Here is a 21938-nt window from a genome sequence, read left to right on the forward strand (position 1 = left end):
TGAAGATGGGCACCCAGCCAGCAGTTGCCCCTCTCTCTGCTCTGCCTTCAGAGCTGAGTGGCCAGAGAGTGGCAGCTGCCACAGGGTGGCTACAGGGGGGAAGCCCTCAGGAAAATCTTGGGGTGGCTATAACCCCCTTAAGCCCTCCCCAGCACCAACCCTGAAGGAAAATAAAATCAAAACAGGTTTTAAAAATAGGTAAAACACCAGCACAGTTTATAAGCCCATTCAGTGACGATTTAGATGCTTCCTTGGATCACGTTACAAATACACTTTCTTTCCAGTCACAGAGAATGCCACCAGCAAAGTCTTCTCTCATGAATCCCCTGGCTGTCATCAAGTATATGTACGGAATGTTCATCTCGGCATACAGTTTTAGCAGAATAGTTGCATAAAAGTTCTGCAATTACAATTCACTAATAGAAAAGCATGCAGTTACTTTGGCTTTCTTCTCTAAGTGAGTGTTTAAGCAAGTTGAGTGTTTTGTCTACACTGGGCAAGCCTTCACAATTTTAAATAAAGCTGTCAAGCCAATCTGTGTGATTAGAAAAGAAACACGTACATTTCCCATTTCATCCTTGTCTGCAAAGAACTGGCACTGACAAAACATTTACATTTATATTGCATAAACAATGAATCCTAGAGCAAACTGACATTATTTGTCCTTTGCTTAAATGCAACAGCTATATTTCGAGTAGGGTCAAAGAAGGTCTATTTGAGATCATTAGTCTAAAAAGTTAGTTCTAGATACATGAGGGTGTGACAGGGTCGGGCCAGATGGCTACAGGAGAGTGATAGAAGGCAAATATATTAGCCCCAGATTAAGCAGGTCCCTTTTCCCTGGGTAAGGTAACAGAACAATCAGGAACTTGCTGGAACCAATTAAGACAGGCAGGCTAATTAGGACACCTGGAGCCAATTAAGAAGCTGCTAGAATCAATTAAGACAGGCAGGGTAATCAGGGCACCTGGTTTAAACAGGACCTCACTTCAGTCAGCGAGGGGCTCGCAAGGAGCTGAGAATGAGAGGGCATGCTGCTGGAGGACTGAGGAGTACAAATGCTAGCTGACATCAGGAAGAAAGTCCTGTAGTGAAGATAAAGGCCATGGGGAAGTAGGCCATGGGGAAGTAGGCCAGCGACTTGTAGCTGTCAAAAGAAACACTGTAGACAGCTGTGATCCACAGGACCCTGGGCTGGAACCCAGAGTAGAGGGTGGGCCCGGGTTCCCCCTTCTCCGCACCCCCTTTTGGATACAGGAGGAGTTGTCCTGGACTGTGGGTCCTACCAGAGGGGAAGGTCCCTGGCCTGTCCCCCGACTCACTAGGTGGATCACCAGAGACTACGGGGATTGTTCTCCTTCCATTTCCCCATACTGGCCAGTGATGTGGTTAGCTGAGTGAATGGCAGGTTTGAGCCCCTAGCAAAAGTGGCCAAACTGAGGGCTGCCATGAATCTCTGAGGCGAGCAAATCCACTAATAAGCACAGGACCCACCAAGGCGGAGGAGGAACTTTGTCACAAGGGCTACAACACATGTAGCAGTGCTCTCCCAGCTCAAAGTGGATTTGAGTAGCACAGTCAATTGAATCAATGTTGCCAGACCAGGACAGATGGAGTCACAAAAGTACTATTTACATTGTCATTGGCAATACTAGCCCTCCTTCTGTCTCCCAAAGCAATAGAACATGAAGATACCGTGTTGAATACAGTATAGAAAAAGCAAAGCAATAGAACATGAAGTAATCAGTGTGCCAATGTTGCCAAGAAGGCCAATGGCATTTTGGGATGTATAAGTAGGGGCATTGCCGGCAGATCGAGGGATGTGATCGTTCCCTTCTGTTCAACATTGGTGAGGCCTCATCCGGAGTACTGTCTCCAGTTTTGGGCTTCACTCTACAAGAATGTGGAAAAACTGAAAAGCGTCCAGCGGAGGGCAACAAAAATGATTAGGGGACTGGAACACATGACTTATGAGGAGAGGCTGAGGGAACTGGGATTGTTTAGTCTGCAGAAGAGAAGAATGAGGGGGGATTTGATAGCTGCTTTCAACTACCTGAAAGGGGGTTCCAAAGAGGATGGATCTAGACTGTTCTCAGTGGTAACAGATGACAGAACGAGGAGTAATGGTCTCAAGTTGCAGTGGGGGCGGTTTAGGTTGAATATTAGGAAAAACTTTTTCACTAGGAGGGTGGTGAAACACTGGAATGTGCTACCTAGGGAGGTGGTGGAATCTCCTTCCTTAGAAGTTTTTAAGGTCAGGCTTGACAAAGCCCTGGCTGGGATGATTTAGTTGGGGATTGGTCCTGCTTTGAGCAGGGGGTTGGACTAGATGACCTCCGGAGGTCCCTTCCAACCCTGATATTCTATGATTCTATGATACTATTTGTTCTCACAGCAGAAGAAACACACTAATGCAACAAATGAGCAGCTCTTGTCAGGAATCTAGTTCTCTCTGTGCCAACTGCACTAAGTTCTGCACATATAATAGTGAAGCATGACACAGAACTATGGCCAAAATTTTCAAATAAAAGTGGCCTGATCTTCAGAGAACAAGTGGGATTTACAGGGTGCTCAGTATCTCCGAAAATCAGGTGCTTAAATATTGTTTTAGATGCCTGAGAGCTTGTGTACAGTTTCTGCAGTGTCACAGAGTAAGATGGCTCTCTGAAGTAGTCGTGAGTTCAGTCTCACCTGTGATTAGTTTACCTCTGAGTCAATGGGTCATATGATGGGAACATGTGACTAGGAACTTGTCCTGCTGGGGAATATAAGGGCAGCCTGGCTTCAGTCAGTGAGAGTTTGGGGATCATGCTGGGAAGAAGTGTGTGAAAACTCTCCAGAACTATAAGGCAGAAGGCCTGGGAGAGAGACCAACAAGAAGCAGGAGTCTGCTGAAAGAGAAGCTCCAGCTAAGGGGGCTGCAAATAAGTCATCATCTTAGAGTATACGCAATGTGCCTCAGGTGGCACATGACCAGGATTCATCACCAAATTTGGCTGTATCCTTAGCTTCCCTGGCCTGGGTCAGGTACTGACGGAAAGTGCGACATGAATGATGATCCATGCCCCCCTGCAAAGCAGTGAACCTGGTGGGAAGATTATAAGGAAGGTGTGATGTTCTGCTCAGGACACCCAGAACTTTAAGTCACTGTGTTACCCCTCTGCCTCAGCAAGTGAGAGCTTTGCTGTCGTTAAGTTGTGTGTCAGTTCCCTGACACTCCAGCCTGTCAGTCTTGCCAGCAAATTCCTTGAGACTTTGCCAGTCTAAAACTTGCCTTGCAGGTAACAATAAGTGAATCCCAGTTCCCGAATTCCCCAGAGCGTCTCTCTGCAGTGTCCAGTCCATCTCCCTGTGACACTCAAAATAGCGTGCATATTAGCTGAAGACTTACATTTTAACACAGAGCACTGAGATGGGTTTGTAATAAAACAAGAATAAGTTTATTAATGAAGAACAGAGATTTAAGTCATGCTAAGCCAGAGAAAGAGAGACAGGTATGGTTAGCAAAACATGCTTTCTAGTGACTAAAACTTAATTTTAGAAAATTACAATTGTTGCCTACCCTAAACAGTTTTTTTTTTTTTTTTTTACACTTACATCCTATTACCAGCATCTCTAGCTCTCCAACATAGGGGATCAAACTTTCACAGGCACAGAGGGTGTTGTACCCTATGTTGCCTAAGTGATGGATCACTAAAATGTCTTTTTTGCTCCCCTTATATTACCCAAACTCCATTGTCTCAGCCTTAAGAGCCAAGAAGGCTTCCTGGGGTGCAGATTCTGACCCCTCGGTGAGCTCACTAAGCTCCTTCCTCAATTGCTTGTTACTTTGTTTACCTTATATGTATATATACCTTCATTGTCCTCAGTCTGTAATCAAGCCAGTCAGACAGGGGAATCCACATCCACATCCGATGTACACACTGCCTCCCAAACACATTTTAGGAACATATTTCCAGTACACACAAATAAAAGTCTTTGTACACAACCCGTACACAAACCATGCAATGATTTTCAGGACCAGCATGTCACCAGTTTAGATACGATACCTTACCTGACACCTTTTAGATACATATTATGACAACATTGTGTTGGGGGTAATGATATGGTAATTGTGTTGGGGGTAATGATAGGTCAGGCCTGATATGTATTACAGTATAGTTAACCTTTGCCAGTGGGCATGAAGGGGCTCCCAGAGTCACAGAAGGCGAAGCTGTGGTAAAGGATTTTTGAGTCTAGAGGGAGGGCTAAATGCATGTTGAAGCCTGTTATAAACCAAAAGAACTAAATGAGCCCAGCGGTGAGGGCTGTATGGTTTTGTTATTTTACAATAATAAATTATCCCCAAAAGGGGAACAGTACTGTGAAAACACCAGGTGTGGTGGTTTGACTGATATGAGACAAAAGGTAAATTGAGGCAATGGATGGGCCAGACATCTGATTTGGTGAGCCCTACTAAATACAGAACAACGAGATTAACTGGTTTAGTCTGCAGTGGATGCAATTATACTGGTATAGAAGTGTGTATACCAGTTTAGCTTGCTTTGGTAAATGTTAAATCTGTGCAAAAGCTACAAGTAGACAAGTCCTAACTTTAGGCATCTAGGTTGAAAATTTTGGCTTATATTCATGTTACATATAATACACTACTGCAATGTTTCTTCAGAATCTTATGTGTTGTACCTTGTACTCCTTCTTCCATGCTTCAAAGAGTTCCAGAAATATATTCCCTTCTTCAATTAGTCTAACATCCATTCGGTGAGCTTTGGCAAAAGACAGTATGGCTTTTAGGGAGCGCTCTGTCTCACTCGCGGCCCATAGTCCTCGACTTGTGGTGGGCAAACGGTCATCAACCAGCCCGTCTTCATCTTCTATCATCTCTTCAAAGATAGCCATCTGGCCTTTCACACTTTGAATACACCAAAGCATAACACTTGTCACTAGCTTCTCAAGATATATACATATCTTACATATACATATATTGCTATATTTACATTTATATATACACACACACACATTTGCTATATTTAAGATATATATATACACACCTTACATATATATACACTGCTATATTTAACTACCATTTGTTGGCTATTTGTGAACCCCAAAACATGGCCACATTGACAATCAGGAGATATTAACAAGGCAAAATAAAAATAATCATCCAGGCCAAACAAATTTAAGCAGCCTGTGGTTCTAGTCACATTCTGGTTAACATCAAGTCTTATGCTTCTGGTTTAGAACATATTCATAATTTAAAATAGGGAAAAAACAGCTTCGGTTTGTGTGTCTGCTTTTAAACTATGGTTATCCCACAGTCCCTTGAAAGCAGCATGCTAGATACTGGTAGCATGAATACTATGCAGGGCACCTTGTCAGCTATGCACTCAATACTAGCTCTTGCAAAGCCTTAGACATCATACTTTTAGAGTGGTTATTAAGGACACTGGAGGTATCAAGTGTAAAAAAAATAAATATTTTTTTAAATAGCACTTCTGTATATTTAACTTGTCCCTGGACTGACAGCAAAGAGATGCAGAGGAGGAACCTTGGCTCAAAGTCTACTACCCCAAAAGAGAATCTTTGAAACCCAACAGCTCCCAACTCCCTTCCCTACCAAACTGACCATGGATGAGTGTACATTAATATGCGCCCTCACCAGCACAAGAAAAACTCAGTGCCATGCCAAAGTCTATTTCAGGCCCTTCAGTCAGGGCACAGTTTATTAACTCACACACAAACTCAAAAAACAAAACTATTCCCTGACCCTAGCAAGTGGCAAGGGGCCCAGAGGCCTCTCTCATTCTATCTCTCACTCTTCTCTGGCAAAACAAAAAACACACCACACCCTTTCTTTAAAGCCGTCTTGAATCATGGGATGGGGGTTTCATCAGTTAGGAGCACAAATTCCATTGACTTCCAATGGGACTTGTATGTCTAACTCATTTTAGTGCTTTTGAAAATCCCTTCCACCAACCCCAAACTCTCTGTATTCCCCCTCTCCCACTGGGCATTTGAGATTTACAACATTTTTGAATGTGGAGGCAACATGACCTAGTGTACTGAGCTTGGGCATGACAGCCAGGATCTTCAGAGTTCTAATTCCAGCTCTGCCACTGACACACTCTCTCTCTCTCTCTGGGCACTTCATAACCATTACCATAATGATTATCATCACCTAATTTATCAGACTGTACTCTTACTTAGAGGAAATGAAAAGCCACCAACAGCCATGTTCTCTGAGGACTTCTGACTTGCATGCATACACAAGAGCATTTGCCCATACAGACTGTGTAGCTGAACATACAGTTACAAAATCTGCACATTAAGAAGCTGGGAACATTTTGAAAATTTAGCTCTGTGATCTTTCAAATCATAAACCCCTAATGAGAAAACTACACTTATTTGTTCATTTTACAAAAGTGTGTCTTTTTAAATGAAACATGCATAAAAAAGTGACACTGCCTATAAACATTGACACTGACTCTCTTTGTAAGAATATGCTGAAATAGTTTCCTCCTAAAACAAGTGTTTTAGGCAACTTAACATGTTTATATTTTAAACTTTAACTTCCAAAACAAAATTTTCCTTGAATCACAAAAATAAGAATGAAAACTAAGTACTTACGTATGGGAGAACAGCTTTGACTCATATTCTGTGAACAGCTCATCAGCCTTACAGAAGACACAACTGGAATACAAGAGATTGAAAATAGAGCATTTAAAACTTTAATTGTCAACCAAGCTAATTCCTAAGAAATGCCCAGAATTCTCTCTGTTCTGATGAATGAAAGTATTATTTAAAAAAAATAAGCTCATTAAATTTTCAGTGAAAAAAATAGGAGATCTCCATTTTTTTTTTTTAATTAATGTAGGGCCGGATCCTGCAAACTAGATCCATGCAGACACAGGGGTTTGTTTGCACGGATCTCATTTAAAATGGGAGATTTAATATTTCAATTTAATTTTTCTTCCTCTTATTCCAAAAGAAGATGGACTTCTCAGTACGCCTCTTACAAAAACAATATTTTTGACATACTTGTTCAAAGGAAGTCTAACGGGCCGCAGATGGCAGAGAGTGGCTGCTTCAATAACCTTCTTAGAGGGAGGACCTTCTAGATTTTTCACAGCTTCTCTTACAAGCTTCTGGAACTTCTTCACCTCCTCCATTTGAGTTGTGAGCAGGTACTGAAGGCCTCTACAGTCACGGAACCTGACCAACATCAAACACACATAATAGCACACCAAGTCAAAACCCAATTCAATATTTTCACAAAGAAGAGAAACAAATAAATGGCAGTATGCAGTGAAACTTCTTAAGACCCACACCTGAAGTGTAATGCTCACTATCATGAATAGTGCCCATTGAAGTCAGTGACATAAAATGGCTCAGATTTTAGAAATGGGGAAACAGCACATACCATCTTGGTCACTGTCTCAAATGTGGTCAAGGTCAGTAGTGCCTGAAAATATTTACCATCTGATTTGTGTTTCGTGGCCAGGGAGAAGTGAGTTTGGTGGTCTCAGTCCAGTTCACAGTGGAGACACATACATAAAACCGCACACCAAGCATTTGTTACTCTAGTTCTCAGAGGCAAAATACCGAACAGACATGAAGATGAACCATCTATTCAAACACCTAGGTATCTCTCTTGATCAGGTGCACAGCCTGCTGCCAGTGCAATACAAGGGAAGTGAACTGTTGCTGCCCAGGCTGTAATTGTTCTTTGGGTACGCTGCTTTGGATGCCAGAACACTGCTCAACTTGGCATTCTTAAAAGCACTTACAGTAGAAACTCAGAGTTACAAACATCTTGGGAATGGGGGTTGTTCAAAACTCTGAAATGTTCATAACTCAAATGTTATGGTTGCTCTTTCAAAAGTTTACAATTGAACATTGACTTAATACAGCTTTGAAACTTTACTATGCAGAAGAAAAATGCTGCTTTTAACCATCTTAATTTAAATGAAACAAGCACAGAAACAGTTTCCTTACCTTGTCAAATCTTTTTTTAGTAGTTTACAATTAACACAATACTGTGCTGCACAGTATTTTCCTTTTTGTGTGTGTCTCTGCTGCCTGAGTGCATACTTCCAGTTCCAAATGAAGTGTTTAGTTGACCAGTCAGTTTGTAACTCTGGTGTTCATAACTCTGCGGTTCTACTGTGTATACATATACATATATATATACACACACACACTATATATATATATATATATATATATATATATATATATATATATATATATATATATATATATTTTCTAAATAGATTACTTCTCTCTCTTAGGGAAAATCTGATCCAAAACATTCCAAAACTACAATGAGCCAAGTTAGAGAAGGATAAGTTCATCTGTGTAAAGCTGAGCAAAGTTAGAAAATGGGTAGCTGTTTAAATAATCAAGTTAAGCAATATTTAGGGCTAATTCGGAATTCTGCAACTAAATAAAACCCATATGGGAGAGCTAACCAATTACCAACAGGGTATTTTGGAAACACATGGGTAGCATTTAAGTTTAATGTAACAACCTGAGCTGCCTAGTGTCCCAAAAGAGAGAAATCCCACTTTGTATCTTGGGTCAGTCAACTCCACTACTCAGCTATTAGATAGCACTTGCTGCTTCCATCATTGCATTTTTAAAAATAATAATAAAAATATTTGAGCTCTTCTGGAATATTTTTATTGCAAATCTTAAAGTACTTTACAAAGGAGTACCAAGTATCATCCCCCATTTTACAAATGTGGAAATTGAGGCACCGAAAGAAAAGTTACTCGCCCAAGGTCACAGCTTGTCAGTGACAGAACTAGGAAGACAGTCAAGGTTTTTCTGACTAGCCCATTTTAAGTGAAGAACTATTTCCTCTTTCAATATACATAGTGGCAAGTATAGCTTGCCATAAATTTTCCAATTAAATTTAGTTTAGTCTGGGAAAGTGAAATATTTCAATGAGTCTACCACAGATTCAACAAAAACTTTCGTTGAAACACAGCAGTGCACTAGGGCACTCTGCCTGGCTCCCCCACAGCTCCGTGGGATGGGGAGGCCAGCAGTGCTTGGCCTCTCTGTCTCTCGATAGTTGAGCTGGAAGGCTCTTGTCAAATTCACCTGTGAAATTGTTCAAAGCCTTCCCAGAGGCAAAGCCAGGAAGCTGAAAAAATCTTTAGGTTCAAGAAAAATTCTGTTTTGGGAAACTCCTTTCTGTGAAAACGTTCACATTTTTGATGTTTTGTCCTGCTTCAGAATGAAACTTTTTCCTCAAACACCCATTTTTTGGTGGAAAGGGAATCATCCTTTTTGGCAAGCTCTAATGGCAACCACACACACACACACACACATATATCTGTAATAGTCTTCACCCAGCTATGTTGAACAGCGGCATTTAGAGAAACCCTTGGTCTCAAATGATCGCTCACAATAAGATGGGTCTTCCATGAGTGATGTGTGGAATTTCTTTGTCTTCCTTCTCTACACAACTCTGAGTACGGAAAAAGAAAAGCTATAAAAAATAAAAATTCTTTTTTTTTTTTTTAACAATACTTCAGTGGAATTAAATGTCAAGCATGTGATTAGGTGCTTTGCTGTATCAGTACTCAGCATCTTGCAGGATCAAGTCTTATGACTAAACTCTTCAAAGTAAGGGTACTGTTTTTCCCTTGTGTGTGAAGAACTATCGTTGTTTATAGCAATGTAGAGTAAATAAACAGAAATTTTCCTATAAGGGATTCACATTTCAATTTTTTTTTTTTTTAAAAGGCAACTGCTTACACTTCATGTTCCTGTATCTGAAGCCAGACTGTTTACACGTACAGTAAATGCTAGTCACTCATCTATAGACCACTTTACAGGACAAACATATGAATTTGTAATTTATTGCTCCATGAGCTGGGAGTACTCTTGAACTTGGGACTTATGGTATTTGTGAAAAGGATGATGCTGGTGGGGAGGAAGTAACTAGTGACAATTCCAACAGAAGAAGTAGTACTGATGGTCTCCAGTGGGAAACCCATCCAGAACTTGTTAACCAGAAAATGGTATCTCAAGAATGGGAAGCTGCAAAGCGGGAAATGGATAGACCCCAATAAGGGTCCGAACTGATGCAACTGAATCCCTAGAGGAACAAAATTAATTGCAAGTCCGTTTGTTTTAGAGAACATTAAATCCCAATGCAATTAACATTGAATTATTTTGCTCAGCAGTTGCATGAACACAGAAAATTAAAAAAAAAAACCATAGTAGATTATACAAAGGAGAACATTTTAATGAATACTTGTCTGGGGGAAAACCGAAGGCCTCTCTCTTTTGAAGTTTTATATATTTAGTTTCTCCTTTTTGAAGTGAGTTTTTAAACTTAATTGCAGTGCAGATGTTCTGAACACAAGTGCCTGGCACTTAATTGCATCTGCTAGCACAAATTGATTAGAAGACTTGAGTAGAATTAAGTGTATTTTGTAGTTATTCTCTTACTTGTCTGCCATGGAGAGTTTATTAGTTTGCTGTTTGTAGTTACTGGTTATCTCATTTTGCACACGCTGAACAAGCTCCTCATCAATGGCATATTGTATTGCTGTCTGGATCACGTCCAACCACCAAAGCGACCCAGAATGTATCTGTATGCAAGAGAGATTTATTCATGAACACTCACAACAAATAAATGCTTTGCATGCTGTGGTAGGAGCCTTTTTTTCCTCTCTGAATCATATTCTGCCTGGACTGGTAAAATCTACTGGAAGTAGCCAAGAGATGAAGATACAGTTGGAAAAGCCCACCTCTGCCCTCAAATATATCCAGCATAACTAGCTGGTACTTCCTTGTAAATTTCAATTACTTCAATATCGTTAAATTGCTTACATAAGGTAGACCTAGGCTATCTATGCAAGAGAAGAAAATCATCTTTTATTATTTAATCTTCTATGTCTTTATTTATTGTAATATAGTATAGCCGAATCTGCATTTCAGCTCAAGCCTTCATCAGTATATCTTTCTTTTACACCTTTCCTCATCAGGTATGTTGTCAGAGTGAATTAATGCTGTTGAGATATACTTGCCTGGAAGAACAGTTCCTTAGGAAGGAACAGAGGCCTCACCTGATGCAGAGTTTTTTAAATATAGAAACATAGTATCTTCTAGGCCAGTATGGTGGTATTCTTATAGCTTGATTCTTAGCCTAAATTTGAAGAGGCGAGTGTGTATGTGTGTAACATGATACAATGGAAAAAGCATAAAGCAGTTGCTTTATCATCATTTTCTCACTATTACCTTGTGTTCCTCCTAACTGCTTGTTGTGTCCATTTGTTGTAGCTCATCAAATACTAAAAATGTGAGCTCTTTGGAGGCAGGAACCATCTTTTTGTTATGTGTTTGTGCTGTGATCAGCACAATGCGGTTCCATTCTGATCAGGGCTTCGAGGTGCTACCACATTACAAATATTAAATAATATTTTGAATCTAGGACACCCAGGTTAAAAAGTAATTAGTAAATCAAAAATCATAAGCCAAAGAGAGGCACCTGCCTTTCTCTGGAGCTCACGAATGGTTTGTAGCGCTGGCTGCAAGGCCTGATGAGCTTCTGAAACTTCTGCATTGGATTTACTCATATAATGTTGTCGAAGTTGTTCAGCCTATATGCACATAAGAGTTTAAAATATGCATCAGTCATTTATATTTACAAGGAATAATTAAACATAGAAAAGCTCTCAGCTACTGTATTGCATTAGTCCAAGAGTGTGGTTGGTTACTCAAGCAAGGTCTGTATTTGCTTCCCTGCAAGTTCAATTCTTTAAAAGAGCTTGAAATGCATGAGATTATAAATATGAGAACAGTACAGTTGTGACAAATTGTAGGCAGGAAAGAGGTTGACTACCATTTTTCCTTCTCCAAATAGAAGATAAATAAATTAAATACATTAAAACTATATTACTGTGATGAAAAATGACTTTAGCTAAATTCAAAAAAGCCAAGGAATTCTGAATTAAACCTCTCTCTCTGTGTCCTTTCAGCCATTCTGTTGTGCCTACACAGCAGTAGCTGTTGCTGAGTCAGAGAACAGCAATTTATTTTATACTTTACCTGATCACCACACCTAAACTGCAACATAGTGAGTAAAGACATTTTTAGGCCAAAAAAAAGTTAAGAAAAATGCATATTTGGGTTGACCACAACATTTCAGGAAATTGTCTTGGTCAGAAAAAAAAACTTAAAAAAACTGGAAAAAATCAAAACATTTCATTGACATTTTCAAAATGTTTTGATTCAAAACTCATTTTCATTTTGAAATTTCCATCAACTTTATTAAAGACATATAAAAAACTCCAAATGCAATCTAAATGTTTAGTTTCAGATCAAACAAAATCTGTTCCACCTTGCATTTAGCAGTGATGCTCGGAGTACCTTTCCCAGATTTGAAGAGCTCTGTGTGGGTCGAAAGCTCGAAACAGAAGTTGGTCCAGTAAAGATATTACCTCTCCCACCTTTTGTCTCTGCTATTTTTAGGCAAATCAGATGATGAACTTCTTATTTTTGATACGAAGCACTTCTATGAACAAAAATTCATTGTGGTATTGGCACCAGTTTGGCAATATGTTACTGTCAGGTTACCAAGTAGATTACTGGCATGTGTTTCCACAAATAAATAGTCAAAATCTGTAGTACCTCACAGCACAATTTTGGTGCGTCAGAGTTTTGTCTTTATTTTCTGCATTTTGGTGTTGGTTAAGTTTCACTTCACTTTTCTATTATTATGGAATCATCATCATCGGTATGGATGGAGCTTACTCACTGAAACTAGAGATGTTTCAGAGTAGCAGCCATGTTAGTCTGTGTTCGCAAAAAGAAAAGGAGTACTAGTGGCACCTTAGAGACTAACCAATTTATTTGAGATTAAGCTTTCGTGAGCTACAGCTCACTTCATCAGATGCATTCGATTAAGTGAGCTGTAGCTCACGAAAGCTTATGCTCAAATAAATTGGTTAGTCTCTAAGGTGCCACTAGTACTCCTTTTCTTTTTGTGAAACTAGAGAGAGGCTCATGGGGGTGGGCAAGAGCACTTTATTGAAAGAGGACAAAGAAGAAGAATCTCAATTTTTTTCTTTAAAAATGAGAGCTAAGTTTCCAGCCCTTTTCCTTGTGACAATAACAAAAAAGATAAAATGATGTAAACCAATTGCTAGGGGTTGAAAGAAACAAGCAACTGGGCTGCTACAGTCCAACTTCCTCCCTGACAGTGCTTGCCTGGCCCCAACCTTAGTATGAAGAGTTCTTAATGTGAGGGAACCTGATTCTGCTCTCTCACACTATGGTAATCAAGTGTGAAGTCAATGAAGGGAGGGACACTGGTATAAATGGAAGGAGGATCAGGCCTCTGAAGTCCTATTCCCCAAATCTCCAATACCTATCCCCTTTCCGGTAAGTCCCCTTACCAGCCACAGAAAACCTGTTCTTCTGGCTCCGCGCACTCCTCATACAAGCTAGGGGAGATTGATGCCATCCTGATCCTCCCACACCAGCTAGGACTGTGGTTTTCAAACTTTTTTCTGGCGACCCAGCTGAAGAAAATTGTTGATGCCTGTGACCCAACGGAGCTGGGGATGAGGGGTTTGGGGTCTGAGAGGGGCTCAGGGCTGAAGCAGAGGGTTGGAGTGGAGGGGTGAGGGCTGTGGAGTGCAGGAGGGGGCCAGTGCTCTGGGCTGGGTGTGCAGGCTCTGGGGTGGGGCTGGGAATGAGGGGTTTAGGAAGGGGCTCCTGGTTTGGTGGGGGGCTCAGGGCTGGGGCAGGAGATTGGGGCACGGGGTTGGGGTGTGGGCTTACCTCAGGCAGTTCCCAGTCAGTGGCACAGCGGGGGGTGCTAAGGCAGGCTTCCTGCCTGTCCTGGCACCGCAGACTGTGCTGCACTCCGGAAGCGACCAGCAGCAGGTCCGGCAACCCCACGCAGCTCTCGCCTATAGACACTGCCCCCTCAGCTCCCATTGGCTGGGAACCACCTGAGATAAGCCCGCGCCCCAATTCGCTGGAACCAACCAATGGGAGTGTGGAGCCGGTGCTCATGGTGGCGGCAGCATGCAGAGCCCCATGGCGCCCCCGCCTAGGAACCGGACCTACTGCTGGCCACTTCTGGGGCGCAGCGCGGTGTCAGAACAAGTAGGGACTAGATTTGCCTTAGCCAGGCAGCACCGTCAACAGGACTTTTAACAGCTCGGTCGGCGGTGCTGACCAGAGCCACCGCGACCCAGTGCCTTACATTCCATGACCCAGTACTGGGTCACAGTTTGAAAACCACTAAGCTAGGAGACTACTAGCAGTAAGGGAGACTTTACATAAAATATTAAAAAGGGATTCTGTCCCAATCACCTACTGAGCCCATCACCAGACAGCCTCTGGCCTGATCACTCCACAATCAGAGATGACAAGACAACCCACCTACCACTATTTTTGTTGCTACGAGGAACAGCTGGACAGGTAAGGAAGGCATGTAGGAGCCTATACAAAAGTACATGGATGGATAGAAATTAGAGTGGGGTGAGGAGCAGAATATGGAACTGATGGAATTTGGGTGAAGTGGAGTAGAAACGACCTCCCATATATCATCTCTGATTGAGGCAGAAATTTTGAGGGCACCCTGTTAAAATTTTGACAGCACATCATGGAATTTAGCAGCATCCATAAGAACAGTTTAAGACCAATTTATGCCCAAAATAGTATATTTTAATCCCCTCAAAAAGAAAATTGAGTAGATTTGCTCAAATTATTGGCATGTATATCTTATAAAAAGGGTAATAAAGCACTATGATTGCGCTGTGACACAAGAGAAAGACGAAAAGAACGGTAAAGCATTTTCTCTAGTTCTAGAAGGGAAGCAAGGAAAAGGAAGCTAAATATGCACTACTGAGAAAGTAACAAAGCAGAGTCTAAATTGGTGGCAGGTGAACAAAGATATGGGCTAGCCATCAAAGACTTTTTTTATTAGCGTAAAAGTATAATCACAGTTTATGAGAGTATGCCCTTTTTCAAATATGAATTTTGCTAAGAAGCACATAAATCTGTTTATGCATAGTTACTTTTGAGAAAGAGAAAAACAATTCCACTTTGAAAGCTTATGGTACACGTCCTCCAGTTTAAAATAATGGCGAAACTACTTTAATCTCCATCACTACTTTAACTCGCTGCGGAAAAAAGCATCCCATTCAATGCAACACTAGAGAAACACACACAAGAGATATGCATACAAAATTACATATGCATGCACTTATTGAACATTCCAGCAAACCATGGCAATTGTGACAAGGTAAAGGGGATGCAGTCTGTAAAAGGTTCACAGGTCCCTGCCTCTCATGTTTGGTCAGGGCAAAGTACAGAAATAAGGGGAATTTGCACCAAAGGATATCTAAGGGGAAAGATATGTCCACTCCCTTCTCAGCTGGCTAAAGCAGGGAAAGCCTACTGGAATTACTGCCCAGTGCTTTTCAGTTGATTTGTTTTTGTTTTATGATAGTTTGTGGCTTGTTGTATTCTCCACAAATGAATGGAAAATTTCTTTCAGAATTTTCTTTCTGCCAGTAACAACTCCCATAATTCTGGATATCTGGGCTGCTCTCCTCTCACCATAGCTTCACAGAGGCAGATCAGCATTTTGGCTCTGCATACTCTTGCCATACTCCCTTTTCTCCTGCTTACCACCAGATGAGTTATTCCCAAACTGTAAAACTTGCATAATTTCACTAACAAAATATTCCAGAGACAATGTAACAACTATGTACATTAGACCAAGGGAAAAAACTGTCCTATCGTAACAATTCCACTTGATATTTGACCCTTGGCTCATGAGCCATCTAGGGTGGATAGAATTGTGGTAGATGCTACTTACAGAGAGGAAATTATTGGTAAGAAATTTCCATTCTGCAACCCAGAATCTCCCACAATTCTGGATGTCCAGGAAGTAGCAAGAAGTGATCAGACAGAGAAAGTGTTGTGAAAACAGAATTCAAATCGATAAGAAGCCCCCCCGCCCCCCTTTCATGAGCTCAGTCAAAGGTCAATATTATTTCTGGACTACCTCCTGCAGCCCCTTCCTGCCAAAGGAGGTCTTTGCAGAAGATAGATCCATCTTACAGCGACTAATGAAGGTATTAAATGTAGACCAAGTGGCCACTTTGCAAGTTTCTGAAGTGGACACACTTGCTCGTTCCACCCATGAAATTGCTAAGGATCTCATGTAGCACACCTTGATCCCTTCTGAGACAGGAACCTCTAATGATTTGTAAGCTTCCACAATACACAGTCTAATCCACAAAGTGATAGAGGATTTGGAAGCTCTATGTCCATGGAAGGACATGAATAGGGAGCCCAATCTTCTCATGCATTCTGTAGATTTTCAATACTCTTCAGACATCTTAAGATGTAAAACACCTTTTCAGTTTGGTGTTATGATTTGGGACAATAGGAAGGAAGCACAACCTTTTGGGAAGTGTTGAAAGAGGAATTCACCTTAGGAAGAAAGGATTCTAGCGTTCTGAGCATCACCTTGTCCTCATACAACATGAAGTCAGGCTCTTGTATAAATAAGGCTCTGAAACTTACCTTGTGGGCAAGACAGCTACTAAGAAACAAGCCTGAATGGATAAAAGCAGCTGACACTGAAGTCATAGCTTGTCACAGCCCTCCATACTAGTGGTAGGTCCCATTTTAGAAAGAGTGACCTGACCACTGGTTTGACTAGCTGGACAGCTCAAAGGAATCTGTGGATTGTCTGCCATGGAACCCAAAGACCCCACGAATAGCATGTTACTAAGAGCAGACACCTGAAGAGCAATGGTACTGTCTATGCCTTCTTGGAGAAAACCCAAAAATGTCTGGAATGCCAAGATCTCTGGGATTTGCATTGTGCTCTTGGCACCAGTTGTAGAATCTGGACTAATTAGAGAAGTATGCTTTTATTAATCGATTTCCTCCTAAACGAAAACAATGTCTTGATGACTCTGAAGGACAGACTGAGACCACACTTCCGTCTCAACAGCCAGGCTGTAAATTGAAACTGTTAGTTGAAAAAAAAAAAAGAGGACGTCTGGTCTCAATGGGAACTAGAGTGGGGGTTCTGGTTTTAGGTCTATCAGGTCTGAGAACCAAGGTGTTGGCCAATAAGGAATTACCACCTTCTGTTCTCATCTTATTTTTGAGACCATCTTCCCCAATAGCCAACTGTACAACAAGGCATCTGTCCCCTGGTTCTGGGGTTTGCCTCCCTTGTGAAATATTTTGGCATCTTTGTGTTCATGTGATTTGCAAACAAGTCATAGAATCATAGAATATCAGCATTGGAAGGGACCTCAGGAGGTAAGCTAGTCCAACCCCCTGCTCAAAGCAAGACCAATCCCCAAATAAATCATCCCAGCCAGGGCTTTATCAAGCCTGACCTTAAAAACCTCAAAGGAAAGAGATTTCACCACCTCCCTAGGTAACGCATTCCAGTGCTTCACCACCCTCCTAGTGAAAAAGTTTTTCCTAATATCCAACCTAAACCTCCCCCACTGCAACTTGAGACCATTACTCCTCGTTCTGTCATCTGCTACCACTGAGAACAGTCTAGATCCATCCTCTTTGGAATCCCCTTTCAGGTAGTTGAAAGCAGCTATCAAATCCCTCCTCACGCTTCTCTTCTGCAGACCAAATAATCCCAGTTCCCTCAGCCTCGCCTCATAAATCATGTGTTCCAGTCCCCTAATCATTTTTGGTGCCCTCTGCTGGACGCTTTTCAGTTTTTCCACATTCTTGTAGAGTGAAGCCCAAAACTGGAGACAGTACTCCAGATGAGGCCTCACCAATGTTGAGCAGAAGGGAACGATCACGTCCCTCAATCTGCCGGCAATGCCCCTACTTATACATCCCAAAATGCCATTGGCCTTCTTGGCAACAAGAGCACACTGTTGACTCATATCCAGCTTCTCGTCCACTATAATCCCTAAGTCGGTCAAAAGGAGGCTGAATGTTTGAATGAGGAGATCAAAAACCTTTTGATTCAGGCACCACTCGGAGTTGTTGACCCTATGCCTGCTGAACAGCCTGCCTTTTGGATCAGATCCCCGACGTAGAACACTCTGAGGGAAAGGAGGAACTGTTCTGCTGACCTCATTATTTCCAGTGCTTCCATGTGTAGCATCAGTCTCCTTGTTTCCCCTTTGTTGTTTAAATATGCAATTGTAGTTGTATTATCTGACTGACCCAGGACATGGTTCCCCCTTACGGTGAGCTGGAACCTTTGCAAAGCTAACTTGACTGCTCTCAGCTTTTTCCTACTGGCTCCAGATACCCTGGGTTGTTTAGGTCTTCAAGTGAACTCCCCAGCCCTCCAGATTGTCATCAGTTGTGAAGACTAAAGGATATGGAAGGAGACGTGCCTTTGTGGACACTGTTTGTGGACTGAACACCTCTGTCAGAATCTGTACTTGATCTTTCACATATTCTGGGGAGTGGTCCTACACCCTGAGAATCAAGGCTTGAAGACTTCTTATGCATGGAATGATCCTTATGCACAAAACCAGGAGTCCTAGCAGTTGGAAGCATAATGCTATGGCAGCTCTCCTGTGACTCTGGAACAAGATGATAAATTCCTGGATTTTCTGAAACCTTTCTAATGATGGGTAGATCCTTGTTACTGAGATGTGTATTTTTGCCCCCAGATGGATGGAACCAGGAAATCTTTCTTGGCATTGATAATGAAGCTGTGCGCCTGGGGGAGACACAATGTCTGAGACATGGCCCTGTGCACTGGTGATCAAGATGGAGCTCTAATCAGAATGGTCATCCAGGAAAGGATACAGCTGAGTTCCCTGCAACCTGTGTATGGCTGTTTATCATTACCAATATCATTGTAAAAACTCTGGAGGCCAAGGACAGGCAAAATGGTAGTGTTCAAGTACTGATAATGTTTCCTGCTGTCAGCGAACCTCAGAAGTCTGCAGTGGCACCATCTAATGGGGATATGCATCCACTGGATCTACTGAAGTCAAGAAGTCCCCCTGGGATAGGGATGACTCCGTAGAGGTCAGGATCTCCATCTGAAACTTAGTTTTCTTCATCCACTTGTTGAACCGCTTTACGTTTAGAATGGCTCTGATAACCCTCATGCATTTCCAGACAATGAAAAACATGGAGTAGAGCCTAGACATCCTTTCTTCTGAAATTACACACACTATCATTCCTATAACAAGACGACGAGATCCTTGGTTCTGGATTAGATTGTGGTTTATAGGGTCATTGGAGCTGCATGACTGGATAAAGAAAAGATAGGACAGAGCCCCTAGCTCGAGGGAGTATCTGTGGCTGTCTCCCTGACCCATTTGTCTGGTCAGTGGAAGCCATTCCTCTAGGAAATGGGAAATTCTGCCCCCTAGCGGCAGTTCTGGGCAAAGGCAGATATGATCTTTTTCATGAAGTAAATCTGGGGAAGAGAGGGAGGGTTAAAGTCCCTCTAGACTTCCCATCCGGGACCTCGATTTCACAGTTTTCCCTTGGAGAATCTGTTGTACTTTTGCTAGTACCTCCATGAGAATGGTGAGCGAAAGGAGTGCCTCTATCTGAAAGCTGGTCTGTACTCTCTCCTGGGAGCACTTAGTGGGGCAGGGAGAGACTGTCTGGATTTTGCTGCATCAACCACCACCTTCTCCAGCTTTTCTCCAAAAAGGATGGAGCCTCTAAACTCAGCCAAGCATAGAACCTGTTCAAAGTGAGTGTCCACCTTCCATGGAAACAGCCATAGGTGGTGCCAGGCTATTGAGCTGGAAGTCATGGCTCAGTCTGAGAATCTCAGTGCCTCCACCGAGGGCAGGGACACCTGCTTTAAAATGGAACCAAAGTCGGGTGATCTCTGTCCTTAAGGGCATTGAGATTTCCAACCAGGAAAGAAATGCTTTTGCAAAGCAGGTAGCTGCCCGGGGTGCTCAAAGGGTGTCTGAAGCTTCAAAATCCTTTTTGAGAGTGGCCTCCATCTTTCTATCCATGTTTATTAGTGGTTCTTCTCGTACAACTCCCCCTCTGAGGGAATAACCATATCACTGGAGGGACACTACAGCGGTATCCACTCTCGGTATGTCAGTAATAGACCCCTTTGGTTTTTGAATGTTACAGAACCTACGATCGCTCCTATTAATGTGCTTGCCTGCATCGGGATTGTTTCATCATCCCTACTCACTTCCTTGAAGAAGGAATAATGGGGTATTGCAACCTCGGGGGATGATTTTGTGGAGAGAAATTTGTTCTGAGGCTTACTCTCAGGAGCCTGCTCAGGTTGGATTTGAATCATGGAAACAATGTTGTTGCGTGAAATTTCGGGGGGGGGGGGGGGGGGGAACACGACAAAACCAAAAAACACCCTTTTGCTACATTTCCCCCTCCCTGCATTCCGTTGGGATTCAGATCCGAACAGCTCACCTTCCTAAGTGGAGGAGGGGGAGGAAGAGGAGTCAGAAAACTCATCTCCTGGATTTTGTGTATTTTTTCCTCTTTCTTTTTTTCCTTTTTGGATTTTTAACCTTTTTATGCAGGCTTTGGGAACACAGAAACTGTTGCAGCTTTGTAAGGCCTTTTGTTGCTTACCTTCCTGGAGTCCTCTTCAGAGGTTTGACTCCGAATCCTCTCTCGCTGGGTCCCCTTATTGGTGGGAGTGGGGAACTCATTGTCTGAGTCCTCCTGGTTGGCTTGGGAGGGAGGATCCTGCTTCTTTCCCCAGGGCACTCAGGACCCACAAGGCTCCCCTCATTGTTCTGCACTAGGTCCCCTGGGATCCTCCTCATGTTTAGAGCCTCTCCCTGCTCTGCACTGGGGTTCTTGGTCCATTTTTCCCAGACTGGAGTTGAGGACCACAACTGCCTATCTGACTCATAGACCCAGAACCTAACAGAGTTAGGGTCAGTTGGCTGGGTACTACTCAACATTTACGGAACCTGGGAAGGTGCTTCACGGATAGAGCACTGCTTGGATTTAGCCCTGTGCTTTCTTGGCTGCTCTGCCATGTCTGGAAGGGAAAGAGGAGCAAGCAGGGAGCAGAGGCTCAGGGTGGATTAAACCCCCGAGGGATTACCTGACCTAGGGAGGAGGAGTAACACTTCTCCTCATTGCCCAAAAGCTGGACAGAAAAAGCTCAAATTGCAAAGTAAGGATGGAAGCAACAGAAACTGCTCCAGTCTGCTGCCATGGGGGCAGCAGGAAATCTGTTGGCAAGTGAGAGTGGAGGGGGCGTGGCCAGAGTGTGTGGAGCCAAACATTGATCCACCTCCATAAAGCTGCAGAGAGAGAAGAATAGCTCAGACATCCAGAACCATGGAAGACACTGGGCTTCAGAAAGGATATTAAAGAGACTAAGGGCTTGTCTATACAGTGTAGTAGTCCACACCAGAGGAACGGAGATTCTAATACACACTAGCATGTTGCACACTAACTGAAGTGTGGACCCTGCTGGCATGCACTAAAAGTTCTCTGGAGTCCTATTTCACATAAGCCAATTAGTGCACAACATATTTGAGTGCACTAGAACTTACACACCTTTGGTGAGGACTAATGCACAGTATAGACAACCCCTGATGCTTGGAAATTTATTTCCTTTCCCTCACTGATGAAATCACCCACCAGCTTACGCTACTAGACAGAGAAGAAAAGGTTTAAGGCAGCAAAGTGTGTTTATTGTACATGAAATTTAGCAGAGGGACACTCCACATACTCTAAGGCCATAAGGGACCATTGGATAGGGCAGAAGCAGTAGATGTGATATATTTCAATTTAGTAAAGCTTTTGATACTGTGTCACATGACCTTCTCATATGCAAACTAGAGAGATATAGCCCAGATGAATCTACAATAAGGTGGATGCACAACTGATTGGAAAACCATACTCTGAGTAGTTATCAATGGTTCACAGTCACGCTGCAAAAGCCTATCAAGAGAGGTCCCGCAGGG

At 42.4% G+C, this 21938-nt stretch overlaps 1 protein-coding gene across 2 annotated transcripts in view; it reads right to left on the minus strand.

Moving 5' to 3' along the window:
• The window catches only part of SHPRH (SNF2 histone linker PHD RING helicase), a 141069-nt gene that overhangs the window by 50422 nt on the left and 68709 nt on the right, over positions 1-21938 (minus strand). For both annotated transcript variants that reach the window (XM_074948563.1, XM_074948562.1), the window contains exons 17-21: positions 11514-11621; positions 10468-10610; positions 7039-7212; positions 6628-6690; positions 4684-4909 (exon numbers count right to left, since the gene is read on the minus strand). In XM_074948563.1, coding sequence (XP_074804664.1) covers positions 4684-4909; positions 6628-6690; positions 7039-7212; positions 10468-10610; positions 11514-11621 — 714 coding nt within the window. The remainder of the gene's footprint in view (positions 1-4683; positions 4910-6627; positions 6691-7038; positions 7213-10467; positions 10611-11513; positions 11622-21938) is intronic.

This window comes from Natator depressus, chromosome 3 (genome assembly GCF_965152275.1).
Source record: "Natator depressus isolate rNatDep1 chromosome 3, rNatDep2.hap1, whole genome shotgun sequence".
In the NCBI taxonomy this organism is placed as follows: domain Eukaryota; kingdom Metazoa; phylum Chordata; order Testudines; family Cheloniidae; genus Natator; species Natator depressus.